At 37.1% G+C, this 15763-nt stretch overlaps 1 protein-coding gene and 1 long non-coding RNA gene across 16 annotated transcripts in view; one reads left to right on the top strand and one right to left on the bottom strand.

Moving 5' to 3' along the window:
- GAPVD1 (GTPase activating protein and VPS9 domains 1) overlaps positions 1-15763 on the bottom strand; it is a 73983-nt gene that overhangs the window by 25055 nt on the left and 33165 nt on the right. For 10 of the 15 annotated variants that reach the window (XM_082467720.1, XM_082467731.1, XM_082467732.1 and 7 more), the window contains 7 exons: positions 13021-13181; positions 10648-10777; positions 9426-9551; positions 7288-7461; positions 4919-5059; positions 3728-3862; positions 3145-3264 (listed from right to left, as the gene is read on the bottom strand). In XM_082467720.1, the coding sequence (XP_082323846.1) occupies positions 3145-3264; positions 3728-3862; positions 4919-5059; positions 7288-7461; positions 9426-9551; positions 10648-10777; positions 13021-13181 (987 nt within the window). Of the gene's footprint in view, positions 1-3144; positions 3265-3727; positions 3863-4918; positions 5060-7287; positions 7462-9425; positions 9552-10647; positions 10778-13020; positions 13182-14645; positions 14727-15763 lie in introns of those variants that run through there. The other 5 variants (XM_082467726.1, XM_082467719.1, XM_082467730.1 and 2 more) reach the window with 3 other exon arrangements.
- LOC309663641 overlaps positions 1-15763 on the top strand; it is a 51358-nt gene that overhangs the window by 2620 nt on the left and 32975 nt on the right. The window lies entirely within an intron of this gene.

The raw sequence follows: 15763 nt of genomic DNA on the forward strand, positions 1-15763 counted from the left end.
GGGTTCGAGCCCTGGTCCGGGGAGATCCCACATGCTGTGGAGCAACTAAGCCCATGCGCCACAACTACTGAGCCTGTGTGCCGCAACTACTGAAGCCTGCGCGCCTAGAGCCACAACAAGAGAAGCCACTGCAACGAGAAGCCCGCACACCGCATCGAAGAGTAGGCCCTGCTCGCCGCAACTAGAGAAAGCCCTCGCGCAGCAATGAAGACCCAATGCAGTCAATAAATAAATTAATAAATAAATTTTAAAAATGAGTAATACTACATTACACTACAAAACAAACCTGAACTTCTAAAGTACAATATTTTAAAACTACACAGTAAAAGATGACTCCTCTAGCATATGTCTAACAACCCAAATCAGAGATATTAAAATATGCAGAGACTAAAACTTACAAATATATAAAAGAAACCATTCCTCTAAACTTTCTGAGTCTGAGCTCTGTTTTTTTTTTTTTAAATAAATTTATTTATTTATTTATTTATTTTTGGCTGTGTTGGGTCTTCGTTTCTGTGCGAGGGCTTTCTCCAGTTGCGGCGAGCGGGGGCCACTCTTCGTCGCGGTGCGCGGGCCTCTCACTGTCGCGGCCTCTCCCGTTGCGGGGCACAGGCTCCAGACGCGCAGGCTCAGTAGTTGTGGCTCACGGGCCCAGCTGCTCCGCGGCATGTGGGATCCTCCCAGACCAGGGCTCGAACCCGTGTCCCCTGCATTGGCAGGCGGATTCCCAACCACTGCACCACCAGGGAAGCCTGAGCTCTTTTTTGATAATGAATAATAGTACTATTTTGCCATTTGATTTTCCTTTTGTTCTGTGTCTTATAATTACCTTCATTTTTAAAAATTAGAAATAGTGTATCATTATGAAAGATAGCTTAGAATATCAGTTCTCAAAATTTTGGCCTTAGGACACTTTTACATTCTTAAAATTTTTTGACCCTAAAAGCTTACTTATGTTGGTTAAATCTAATGATATTTACCATATTAAAAATTAAAACTGAAAAGAATATATAAATAAAAATTTTAAACTTTTAATAAATTTTATATTAAAATTTTATGTTAATTCATTTACATATACTTATTAAATGGTAACACAAATAACCCTTTTAAATGAAAAATAATTATATTTTCCAAAATAATAAACCAGAAGAGTGACACGTCTACATTTTTGCAAGTTCCTTCAATGTATAACTTTATAGAACACAGCTAGATTCTCATATCTGCTTCTGCTTTCAATCTGTTGCACATGTTGTTTTGGTTAAAGTATATATAAAGAAAAGCTGATCTCACAAAGATATGCAGGTAGAAAAGAGACAACATTTTAACAGCCTTTTCAGAAAACTGTGGATATTATTCTTTGATACTCTACCAAATCTTGCTAAGTAGTAGTTTTTTAAACCATTTGGAATCTGAAACCAAATCAGTGAACTTTTTGTACTCTGTTACATTAAAATTTAATTGGTCTGTCTTGCACTTTGAATGGATCTTTTACCCAAGCATGATTTTGTAACATCATACATTGATCATCTGGAAAATACTGGTTCAATTAGATATGCAGATCTTCCAAATATTGACACATTTCATCACATAACATCAAAAAAATGACATTCTTGATATCACCACCAATCTCACCAGAAAAGTTTTTAAATAGCAGGAAGCTGTCAAGCTCGTGGAGGTAGACACGAGTTGTCCAAAATTCTAATTTTTATCTGAAAGCTTGGATTTTATCATTAGTAACAAACTCTGTCCTGTCAGTTGTTTTCCTTGAAATGACAGGCTCATTTTGTTAATTTTCAAGAAATGCCTGCTAAATATCCAAGCATGAATAACTACAGTTTGTCATTCTTTCAAGTAAAAATGGTGTTTCATGAAAAACAAACAAGAAAAAAAAACAGCTACTTAGTTAGCTCTCAACTCAATCATATAAGTGCTTTTCCTTGAGACACTTCATCGTATTTCAGAATGCAGCAGAAATGCGTTAGGGGTACTTCCTATTCCTTCACAATATTAGATAGATGGGTACTCAAGGGTTGAGATATAGCATTAAATAATTTCTACCGCTTCATCAAAGACATTCATAAGTAAAATTTTTTTTTTTTTTTTAAACTGTGAGAGAAGAATACAGTGACCGCTAGTCTTGTCTGGTGCCACTGCCTTGCTTCATGCTAAGGCCTCAGCAAATTTACCCACCTTTGCAACGTCAATATGGTAGAAGGGACAATTACCTTTTATTATTGTGAAAACAGTTTTGCCCTCATACCTCCCCAGCCCCCAGAAATGTCTTAAGGGCCCTCAGTGGTCCATGGACACTACACTTGAAAACTGCTGGTTTAGAACAGTGGTTCTCAGCTGGGGCTATTTTGCCCCCTAAGGGATAATTTGGCAATGTCTGGGGACATTTTTAGTTTTCATCACTGCACGAGAGGGAGGGGGATGGTGTGCTTCTGACAGAGGCCAGAGATGCTGCTCGACAGCCTACAATGCACAGGACAGGCCCCCACAACAAAGAGTTACCTGGCTCAAAATGTCCATAGTGTTGAGGATAAAAAACTTCGGTTTAGAATAAACAAAAATGTAAAAAACAAAACAAAAAAAGTACTTCAAACCCAGTACCCAATATATAAAACCACTACTTACTAGCACTCTGGTACTTCTTCTCAGTGCTTTCTTTAGGATAGGTTTTTTAACATTTTATTATCTTATATATAAAATTCTTTAAAAATAAAATTTCCAAGTGGTATTATGTTCTAGGTATTTCTCCAAGTTATTTCATATTCTTTAAAGCATTTAAAAAATAGCTGTATAAGTTCTAATAAGTGGTTACATCAAAATTCACTTAGCCATTCTATTTTTCAGTTCTTAGGTTGGTTCTAATTTTCCGCCAATATAAATATTATGAAGAACATCTTTGTGCATAAGACTTTCTCCATACATGAACTGTTTCCTTATGACTGATTCCTAAAGTGGGCTAACTGAACCAAATTTAGCATGTGAACCTTATTTTAAGGCCTTACACACATATTGCCAAACTACACCCTGAAGTGCTGCAACAGTTGATACCATCACCAGCAATGTGTTAAAGGCTGCCAGTTTCAGCCATGGATGTGATCATTTCTAAAAGTCATTCTCACTTCCCCTTCTTACCATGAGTTGCTTCATCCATGTCTGGACTAGTGACAGAATCTTTACCCCCAAAATCAGAGCTGCACTCAGATCTCAGGTCTTCAATCTTATTGGGAATATCCTCAGAGGTTGCACTTATGCCTTTAAAAAAAATGGTAAAAAATAAACAGCAAGAACAAAATAACCACATAAAAAGTATATGAATTTTGGAGAAATGTATATATTCTCACATTTTTTGTGTCTCAGTTCTTTACATGTGAGTTGTTTGGTATTATATCCTTTATTGTACAATTGCTTAAATATATTTACCTTGATTTGTACAACATAATCAGAATTATCATGCAGTGTCTAAATACAGTAGCAGAGGCTACCAAGAACAGATAGAGTTATAGAGGGAACACACACAGACCATTTGTCAACTACTTTGACAGGCTCTATAACGGCACACATTAACTTCTCATAGATGTCAGGTCCCACAGAAATAACTGTTTCCTGGAAATTACTCATATCTTAAATAAAATACATCTCTTTGCTATCAACTTTATAAATGGGGAGGTGGGAACACACCTTCAAATCCTTATTCCTTAAAACAAGCCAGACATACCCGACACAACACTGAGGCCTGGTGTGCTGGGGCGGGAACTGACCTCCCTGACATCCGTATCATCAGATGTGCTACCCAGTCCTGAACAGCTCTCCAGTTCTTGTAGTCGCTCCTCCTGCTTTAGATCTGGGGCCTCTAAACAGAAAAAGTGAGGTATCACATTAGTGATTCTACTAGCACATCACAGTTTCAGCTTTTGCAACCCAGAAGAAAAAAGCTACCAGGGCATGAATGAAACCAGTGTAGACTGGTAGACTTTTAAGTCTGGGCCAGTTAGCAAAGTTAGTTAGATCAAGTGTTAAAGAGGTCTAGGTTGTGATTTTCATCCTACATGTGCCAGTTCACTGTGCACAGATGAAAACTCTGCTTCCAGATCACTAATCTCATAGAGTATTCTATTGGTTAACAAGTAAACTAAACAAGAGAATACAGAACAGCTTAGCATTAAATCAACCACTTTCTAAAAAATAACTCCTATGGATGTTCAATACTGAGCTAATCCTACTGTCTCCTTATGTAAAGGTTAGCATGTCTGAATGTGGTAACATTAAAAAACACATACCAAGATTGTTTCATTATTCTTGAGCCAAGTGATCAAAAAGAAGGTAATTCAGATATATAGTTACTTATATTTGCATTCTGGTAGTTGACATTTAGTTGAAGACAAGGATTTATATTCATAATCAGAAAAAAAGCAGAAATGCAATACATAAGAGAAAGTACAAAATACTTTATATATGTTTATAATAATCCTGCACAAAATAATTCTCAGGATTCCAGAGCCTCAATGTCAATGCATTTCAAAAATACATTAGGTATCTTTGGGTCAAGTTCTCCAAATCTAAACATGCTTACCAGGCATCCAACCACTCAGAGTAGTTGTGTTAAGTTAGTGGGAGATACTGAACTCAATGTCCCACATAGAATCCTGATGAGTTACTAACGATTGCTTCCAAGATAAGTGAACAGAGTCAGAAAGCACCTGCCATCTTAGCCTATGCCATCCAACACTGCATTTTTTTCTTGATGGACAGAAAATACCCTAATTTTCCATTTGAAATTCTTAGCAATGTGATGGCCTCATACTTGTCAAACGTATATCTGACAAAATGTACATAATATAGAAATTAGGATACCTTACATTTAAAATTTCTGTGCAAATCAAAAAGCAAACAATGACAGCATACTAACCTGAGTCACTTGGCAATACCTCTACACTCCAAGCTTCGCTTGTTGTCTCTGATATGGTAGAACCAGTGCAGGGGTCAAGAAGCACTGACCCTGAACCTGGCAGGCACAGTAAACTGCCTAACATGTTCTCTGCTGCTGCACCTGTATAACCAGTGGGGAGTAAAGGGTTAACAAACGTCCTCAGGGAAAGAGCAGTGATGATGGAAAAAAGCCAAACACTAAGCTAACAAAATCTCTCTACTCTACTCACAAGAAAGAAGACAAGGGAAGACTAATTTCAATCAATAACACCACTAAAAACATAAATTTCCCACTTTGGTCACAATAACACAAGCTCCTTTTCATCAGTTTCCTACTGTTCACCTTAGTCTCCATCGAGAAAACACAGATCATTAGGACAAGTCATTTCAACTAGCTTTCAATTTGATTTTTTAGCAAATTTTACATGTCCCTAACATCTCTCTAATATTTATAGTCCTTTAGGGATTAAAAACACTCAAACAGAGACATTTAACCATAGAAAGTTATACTGGCCAAATATGTTTTCTTCTGGCACATCAGCCACATATTCAGAGCAATAAAATATATTTGCAGGAAAACACACATCTCCTCTGCAGCACTCATTCAACCGCAAATACAGCTTATTGCCCAAATACAGCTCACTGCCAGGAAAAATACTATTGTACTTTGACATCTGGAACAAAATAATGCAAAACCAATTGAGAAATCTATTTACACTACTTAAAAATACAAATAGAAAGATTAAACATTATTGTACACCTGTGTTAAAAATACTCAAGTTCAGAATGCTCCACTACTTCCGATTAAACCTAATAAAAGAACAATTTTATTTCAGTAGATGAAGAACCTTTGGAAAAACTGGTAAAAGGTACCTTTTAAAGATACGTCATGGTTACCAAGGGGGAAAGATGGGGGGAGGGATAAATTAGGAGTTTGGGATTGGCATATGCATACTGCCATATATGGAATAGATGGTCAACAGGGACCTACTGTACAGCAGAGGAAACTCTGCTCAGTGCTCTGTAATAACCTATATGGGGAACAAATCTGAAAAAGAATGGATATATATATAACTGAATCGCTTTGCTATACACCTGAAACTAAGACAACACTGTACTGATAAATCAACTATACTCCAATATAAAATAAAAATTAAATTTAAAAATTTAGAAAATAAAGATGCATCATGAAATAATTACAAATAAAATAATGTCTGGAACCTGCCTGATTAACCTGTGATTACATAATTGGGGGAGGGGATAACAAGGTGGGAGAAGAGATGAAACAAAACTGGCCATGTATGTATGTGTAATTGTTGAAGCTGAGTGATGGGTACATGGTGTTCATTATACTGTTCTCTCTTATATTTGTTTGAAATGTTCCATGATTTAAAAAGAAAATAAAGATGGTGATTACAAGACTGTATGAATCTTTCAGAACAGACAGAACAATATCCTAGAAAGGGTAACTTTTAACATATGTAAATTGTATCTCGATAAACTTGATATAAAAAAAAAAAGAATGGGCTTCCCTGGTGGGGCAGTAGTTGAGAGTCTGCCTGCCAATGCAGGGGACACGGGTTCGAGCCCTGGTCTGGGAAGATCCCACATGCCGCAGAGCGGCTAGGCCCGTGAGCCACGACTACTGAGCCTGCGCGTCTGGAGCCCGTGCTCCGCAACAAGAGAGGCCGTGACAGTGAGAGGCCCGCACACCGCGATGAAGAGTGGACCCCGCTCGCTGGAACTGGAGAAAGCCCTCGCACAGAAACGAAGACCCAACACACCCAAAAATAAATAAATTAATTAATTAAAAAAGGAAAAGGAGGGGGGAAATTGATAAATGAAGATTAGTGTTACTAAAAAAAAAAAAAAAAAAAAAAAAAGAAAAAACTGGTCATTCTTTGGAACTGAATTAAACCTTCCAGAAGTAAATTCGGTTTTTAGAGAATCTCAGTATCATATTATTCTGAAAGATTTTATGGCTATAACCTGTAAGAATTTTCATGTTAAGGCAAGGTGTTTAGTCTCAAAAGAAGAATATGCTAATCATAGACTAAGAACGCATATACTATGCTCTGCAAACAAGAATTGACAAGAAGTTGATTCAAAAGACTGCTTTTTCTTTTTTGCAGGGGGAGGGGCACTTAAATGTAGACAGGGGAAAATAGTACCTATATTTAAATAAAGAAAAAAGAAATACACAAATGCCTTGTCACATACAATTACCTCAGTTTCCCAGTTACTGCTAACATACACACCATGTTTGTCAGAGCACTGAAGTTCCCTCCCATGAGGGGTGGGTGGATACGAATAAACAGCAATCTTCCAGGGACATTAAATAGCAGTTACCTGCGATTTCTTGCAAGCGATCTTCATCAATGTTAGGGTCAAAATCACTTCCCAAGACATCTGTACTCCACGTCTCACTCACTGTTTCTGATATATCCCTATCATCTGTCAGTCCCATCATGTCACGAATTTCAAACTTCCTTAGCTTATCATCGAGATTATCCTGGGTTGTAGCTATCAAAAACAAAATTAAGCACTTAAAAAATGGTAGCACAGCTATCATTTTTTATATCAACTTTAAAGACCTTTTTGTCTTTGAACTTCAAGTTACATATTTTAACATTAACACTCAGCACATAGTACTAAAACACTGAATTATTCCCTCACGGATGTACTCTTTCCCTCTCTGAACTGAGCTCTGCATATGTCCTCCCCGTTCCAGTAAATTAACTGGGGCCATCCATGCAATCAGTTGTCTCCCTGTCCTCTAGAGTGTGACTTTGGTCAAGAATTGGGATATATTCCCCTTTCTCTGAATTTGCACAGGCCTGGTTCCTTGCTTTGTCCAAAAGGTAAGGAGGAAGTGTGCCAGTTGTGAGGTTAGGCCTCAAGAGAGACCTTAGAAACACCTCTGCTCTCTCTCATCCTTGGTTCTCTCATGAGGACAAGATGAAACCAGTCTGCTGGAGGATGAGGAACCACATGGAACAAAGCAAAGGTCATCCTAGATGAGCCAGCTGCCCAGTGACCACCAGACCCCCAGCTAAGATTAGCAGAGCTCCCTACTCAACCACTGATGATGAGAGATGCATGAATGAGCCCGGTCCAAATCAGAACCACCACCTGGCTGACCCACAGACTTGAGAGCAAAAATAAATGTTTACTGTTTTAAGGCACCAAGTTTTGGGGTGGTTTGTTACGTAGCATTATTGTGGCAATAATTAACAGATAAACCCATACCAAAAAACAAAAAAACAAAAAACGCGAAGCCTTAACCACTGGACCACCAGGGAAGTCCCCACTCACTTCTTAACCTAGTATTTCACGAGTGTAGACTGCCAAGCACCCATATCAGAATCACCTGGAGGGCTTGTTAAAGAGGCGATGTTCTTTCTACCTTAAGCTAATACAATTTTAGGTTTCTGTTATCTGCAGAAATTTTAATCCTAAATAATACAGTGACAAACTGTAAAACACAGCATTACTTTTATTCACCCCACACATAACCCAATTGGCAATACTCTTTTCCTTTCCAAAAATAGACTGATCCAGGATTTCTAGAAATGAGACATGGGAAATGCCTTTTTTTTTTTTTTCCCTCTAACTCCCCAGGTGATTTTTATACACACTAAAGTCACTGCCTCAAATCCAGTTGAGGGCATCTGCCCCCAACATTCCTGTGAAAGCCACCACTGATCTTTAAATGAACAAATCCAAAGGACTTTTTCATATTAATCTTCCTAAAGCACAAAAGGGATCCATCCACTTTTCGTCCTTACCTCACCCTATTACCCTACTTGACAGTTCCTGAGTAAGTACTATGGCTTCCCACCTCCCTGACTTGCTGATACTACTATTCCTTCACCTAGAATATCTCTAGTTTCAGCCAATGCAATGCCAGCCAGGCTTTGAGGTTATTATTTTCTCCCAATAAGCTTTTCCCTACACTTTCAACCACATGTATTTCTCACTCAGAACTGCCAAAGCACTTTTATGATAATTTTAATCATTTGTGTACCATTCTCTCCCTATTCTAAGTTCCTTGAGCTCTGAGTATTTATCTTAGTATCCCTTAAAAATTTAATATTACAGAATTGAAATACCAAATATTACAGAATTCAAGCAATTCATTTTAATTATTCTATGTAATTTTAGCCTGAATAATCCACTTAGCAAACTAAACACATTTTTTTTTTTTTTTTTTTTGGCCGAGCCGCGAGGCTTGCAGGATCTTGGTTCCCCAACCAGGGACTGAATCTGGGCCACCGCAGTGAAACTGCTGAGTCCTAACCACTGGACCGCCAGGGAATTGCCAACTAAACACATTTTTAAGAACTGAAGGAACTATGAGTAAATGCAAGTTTAATGGTCATTACATAATCAACTGAACACAGCCAACTTACACGGAAACAGATTGTTTATTCTGCAACCAGGTAAATTCTTTGCTGCTTGAACAGCTGAATTCAACCTCACTTTACCTTGCTCATGCTCTAACAGCTGTAGAGCTTCAACTCCATTACTCCCAGAAGGTCCTGCTCCAAGTTCTGAAACAGATTCCCCTTCCAGGTCTAGTGAGGATACTGAATTAGAACGATTTGAAGGACCTAGAGAAACATTTATATTGTGAGTGAGCTTTTTTTGACAGTCATGAGCCACCATGTAATTTTTCATGCCTTGATAAGAGACTAAAAAGACTGATTAAAGTGCTTTTAATGCTGTTACACTATAAATAAACACGCCCTTTAAGCCAGAAATTCTGCTTTTAGAGACTTATCCTAAGGAACTAATCAAAAATTCACCTAAGGTCGCTTGTTGCAGTGCTTCTTACAATGTCTGAAAAGTGAAAGCAATCTACATGTGTAATCACAGAAGAATGTTTAAATAAATTATGATAAATGCCCATTTGAACTTAAAGAAAATAGCCATTAAAAACCATGTTATTTAAGAATGCTAAATTACAAAGGGAAATGTTACTGTTATATTGTTAAACAAAAAAAGGTTACAAAACAGCGTAAGACTAATTTTGCTATAAAAAAACCAAAATGTTAACTGTTATTAATAGAATGGTAAGGTCACAGATGGTTCAATTTTTCCTTCATTTTCTAGAATGAATGTACACTACTTATGTTTTCAAAAGTGAGAAATAAAGGAAAAGTTATTACCATTTATGTTTATTTTAAAATGTTAGTCAAATTGAAACTTTTTCATTAAAAAAGCTTGTCCTAGCACATGGAGTAACATATTCTCACTTTACAATCTTGCCTTTTAATTTTCTTTTTTATTCCTATCCTACTTCCATTGTATCTTTCTGCTTCATTAAAACATTAGCAGTATACACAACACCCTGAAATACTAGTGAGTCCATTTTTTTCCATTTAGACATGCATTATATCCCTCTAAAGGAGCTCTACAAGCTTTGGTATATGTTAATACTAGTGAAATAAAACTTGGTATTATTCAAGTTTCAATGCAGACTTAGATCGTCTCCATTTTATGTGACCAAAGGTCTTGTGCAATCTCAATTTTATTCAAAGAAACAATCTTTACAGCCAACTGTTCAAGATCATTAGAGGAAAACTTCATTACTCTCCTCAGTGAGAGGCACAGGTGGCATAATTGTAATTTTTAAGGCTCCTTTAAAGAACACAAAACAAAATATTACTTGAATCACACAACTCCTCGAATGAAGTAACCCTTCACCTTCAGATATTCCTTCCAGATTATCACTGCAGAGGGAAAAGCGCAAGGTTTTATCAGGTTTACCGTGGAGTTTGTTTTCATCGACAGGGACATCTCCTTGTCCTCCATCTGAAAGCTGCATGTTTAGGACCTGAAAAATAAAATGCCATTAGTTTATCACAACTGAGAGATTACTGATAAGAAAACAAACCATGGCAAATGCATATTTAAGTTCATCTTAATATTAAATTATCATTTTTAACTGAAAACCCATTTATAGGGCTCCAATCAAGTTTTTAAGTATCCCTGGGATAAAAGTGTACCAGTTAGAAGAACTGAACCTATGTCTTTCCATCACCCTACCAGTTTCAGCAACTGAACAGGCAATTGGACATCGATGAGCAATGATTAGGATTGCAGGAGTCGGAGGCTTCAGACTCAGCAGTCTGGTCCTCCCAGTTCTGCCATGGGCCAACTATGTAAACTTGGATAAGTTTTTTAAGCTCTCTGAGCCTCATCTTCTTCATCTATAAAATGGTGATAGTAACAGTATATATGCCATGGAGTTGTTGAGGATTAAATAAAAAGATGCACATTATGTGCATTTGGCACAGTAAAGTGACCTATTAATTTTGTGTGCATTTTTCTAAAAGTTAATAAACTAATTAATAGGAAAAAAACGTGTAAACAAATTATTCTGTAGGCACCAGAATTAATCAGCCTAGTTAGAACCTCCACTTGATCACCATACACACAGCCACAAAGTCCATACCAGAAGCCGAAGTATGACTTCTATGCCACATCTAGCTTAGAGCGGATTGCCTTTTTACAGAGCTTTCTATCTGTTAGATGATTTCCAAATAACAATTACTTCTCACTCCCCACAAACCTCATAACTCAGCTCTGTATGTGTATCTCCAACTTAATGAAGAACTGAGTGCTTTGCTGGATGTCACAGCATGTATTAAGCACACCTGGAACTTGAACTCACAGCCACTGGGTTCCTAGGCTGCTGCTGGAATGTGAAGAACAGTGTCCTCAATTAAAAGGAAAAAACAACACAAAGCCAAAAAAAAAAACAACAAACCCTTAAGGTGCTGTTTTGACTCCGCATTTAAGTAAGTAAATTAAAGGTTTTCTAATGGCTCTATATATTTACTCATGTGATGCTTTTAAAAGGTCATTTTAAAATAGAATCTTTTCCCTATTTGCTTGAAATTAAATGCAGACATAAAGATTTTACATTTTGTATTTTTAAGATAACTTGAACCTTCACACTCATCAGAGTGAGCAATGTGCAATGAATCTTCAGGAAAAATCCATCTAAAGGCCTCAAGAGTGGTATGAATTAACGAAAACAAAAAGGATCATACCACAGTCTAGATATTTCCCTGCACAGGAATGCTGGCGGCTGTCTTCGAGGCTGCCACTGGGGTGGGGGTCGGGGGACGGTAACAGGGGGAGTAAAATGCCACAGACTCTCTTACTGAAACACAGCAGTTCTTTTCCTCATTAAGCATTCTCCTGGTTGCCACAAGTTTATTACATTCTAGAGTTCCTAAAAAGCTGATTCTGACAGTTTTTGCCAGCTTATTCACTTTGAATGTGTGTGGGGGGACAGGGTTGTGGATTTTGACGGTCCTCTTTCCTACAAGTCACGCCGCTTAATCAAACACCATCATCACTGTATCAACCACTATAACTGGTCCCTTCTTCCCAGGCCAGGAATAGGCTTTGTCGAATAATAAGCAGGCACTGCTGAAGGTAAGAAAATGCTTCTTTCTCAAGAGGTCACAATCTATGAGAAGAGGCTCCTATGTTTAGAGTCAAAACTTCTTTCCTCTTGCTTCTGTCCCAAGCTCTTCTGTTTACAAATATCTTAAAACTGATTCTCATATCCCCAACCCCATTTCCTTAAAATATTTTACTTAGTTTTCCTTTCAATTATCTCTTCCGTTTCTTCCCAACCAGCCAAAGAACAGAAATTATTTCTAAATACTGTTTGGCTCTTTAAAGCAGGAATACCACTACTATATCATTAAAAAGAAAAGAAACATAAAATATTTCCTACAGGTCACTGTAGAAGTCTCCTCAATCTCCATCACACAGTTTCCTGGCTCCCTGCCTCTTCTACTACTATTAGGAAAATTCCTTTTGGTATGGATCTGGTTACCAACTACAGTGCCACAGGCTTATTAATGTGAAGGACCTCCAGAACTGTTCATAGGGAGTTGAGCATTTGATGGGGTATCACGGCAGACCCACTGAAGATAATGAAAAATATTTGTTAAATGTATACTGATTTATAGAAGCAAGGGACCTTTACTGAGAAGAAAAGAATCTGAAGTTCTTAACAGTAATAGCTACAAGTTAAGTGTAACAATACAGTCATACCTCATTTTCTGACATCATCCCTGGAGTAAGCTGGGGACCTGTTCCTAAGGAAATGACCAACACCTCTTCTGGCTGCACTTCCTGGATGGTTTCTTGAGCTGATCCTTCATGGTCCATATGTAAGTCCATTAGAACATTGGTGCGGCTTCTGCTCCGAGTTGCTAATAAAAAAATTTCAAGTAAGATAATTTACAGAAAAAGACAAAATGAAGAAAATGGCACATTAATACAAAAATATATTTTCTATTAATGTAGAACATTTGCACATGCACAAAAAAAGAGTGGTGAGAATATGAATTAAAAAAGAAAAAACAACCCATATTTCCCAGCTACTCTACTAATGACTAATACAAATTCTCCTTCAAAACTGATCAACAGAAACAATGATCCACGTTCACCTGGCAGGGAGTGACACACAGTTTACACCTGCAGAACAGCAAACACGTCCCCATCAATTTAAGACTTGGGAGTGACAAGAAAAGCATTACTTTATTCCTTATCTTTTCAAGGTATAATATCTTCAACTATTTCTCCTACAAAATGATTTAACTGACACAGGTCTCCCATACTAATAACTAAACTTAAAAGCATTAGAAAATTTCATATAGAAATCTGATAGCCATAAAAAGTTATACACGTTGGCAACTGCTGACAAAACCAGAATCAGTTTTTGAAAACACAGTTTTTCCTGAAATGTATTAACCTCTTCCTAAAGATGCAGAAGAGTTCTCTTTGTTTGAATATAAGTTTCCTTTCTGCTTTATGGGAACATTCTAAATTAATGAAGGATCTAATTACTTGGGGGTGTTTTTCCCCTACTTATAAGTATATAAGTAATACCTTTTTCTAAAGTAATCCATCCTATAGATCTTACAAGAACTTTTGTTTTTGGTGGGTTTTTGTGTTTGTTTGTTTGTTTGTTTTGTTTTTTGGCTGCACTGAGCGGCCTGTGGGATCTTAGTTCCCCAACAAGGATCGAACCCGGGCCCTCGGTAGTGAAAGCACAGAGTCCCAACCACTGGACGGCCAGGGAATTCCCTTACAAGAACTTTTGGAAACTGAAAGATTTAGATAGCTTGTGACAATTTCTCTATGAACTTTAGTCCTCTGTGATAAGTGTCAGGTTTTTGTCAGAGGACAATAAGATTCAATACATCCAGAATACTAAATAGATACTCTTTCAGGGCAAATAAAAGTGCAGACATGAAGCACAAACAGTCAATTATAATAAAAGTCTTTCAACTTCAGTTTCGGTGAAAGCTGACCTACTTGAAGACAGAACTATAAACAATCATGTTCTCTCCACAATGCTGTAGATCAGTTCATCAATCACTCTTACTTTCAAAACTCAAAGCACACATCAACTTCCAAAAGTCTAAAACAGGTTCACTTACACCTCTCTTTGCTGACCCTCACTGTCTTCTCTTGAATTGTAAACTTAACTTCAACTTTATGAACAACTACGTGAATCTTAAGGAACAAACTTCATAATTTATAAAAATGCAAGTAATCAAAATTCATGTACCAATTTACATAAAGCAAAAGCAACATGCACATGGAGCAAAATTTCATAAACTATTTCTTAAATAGAAGTTACATAAGAAAAGGAACAGCCTATTACCCACCAAAAGGGGTTACTAGAGTAATATGAGCAGTAAGATTGGTGGCTAAGGAACCCCAGGCAGTTATGGCTGCGAACTGTTGTCCTGGGTTGCGAAAGCATTAAACAGAAAGAAAATCAACCCTCTGAATAATGGACACATTTTTTAAAATATGAAATAAGTTCAATGACTAGGTCACATGACTATACAAAATAATACTGGGCAAACATCTGAAATTTACTTTCCATTATACTCTTATTTAATGAATGACACTCTGGATGAAAAGAAACGAAAGAATACGAGTGAATCATGGGAAAAAAAATCTCTGGTTTTTCCAAAAGTCATTTATTTCTTCATGTTAAAAAAGTGCTAATAGCCTATAATATTAAAAATCATTGAATGTCAAGTTTCTTTTTTTTTTTCTATTTTTAATTCTGAAAATTGACATTTTGAGATGATGAAAGCCAAAGACTTGAAGAATATGATGCCACATTCCTGTTGATAATATTATTCCATATTATGTTAAAAGTAAGATAGATTAATTTTAAGAAACTGACAATTCTTAACAAATCAGCTCCTGGGAGTTTAAAAATGAAATCCCATTCTTCAGAATGTATAAAATATAATAACTATTCATGCCCACTAACTGCTGCTGAGCTCCTCATGACCGTTAAAAAGTTGGCCCTAAAATACTCTACTCCCTTGGTCTAAACACTCTCTCTGTGTCTTGTTTACTTTGTCTAACTTCCATTCATCCTCCAAGAGAAAGTGCAGCTTTCACCTGCTCCCGGATCTTCTCCTGACAGCATCACCACACCGCTGAGTTAGGTGTCCCCATAACCCTCTATGCTTATCTCCATCAGACACTCAGTACACTGAAGGGTACTGGTCTCTTCTCATTCTCCCCAACTGGACTATCAGCAACTAACCTAAGTGTAAGGGCATGACTTAAGGGTCTTTGTACCACCAGTGTTGAACACAGTGCCCTGCCTGCAGGACAGTGATCAGACCACTTTTTGTGTCGATTTTTTGCATGAATTAAATGTGAAAGAACATTTAGAAAATGCTTACCCTGTGCCTGGTACATAGTATACATATGCTTAATTTGTTTGTGGATTTATATAGATATCATTACAGATTAT

This window comes from Balaenoptera physalus, assembly GCF_965194825.1.
Source record: "Balaenoptera physalus genome assembly, chromosome: 7".
Classification (NCBI taxonomy): Eukaryota; Metazoa; Chordata; class Mammalia; order Artiodactyla; family Balaenopteridae; genus Balaenoptera; species Balaenoptera physalus.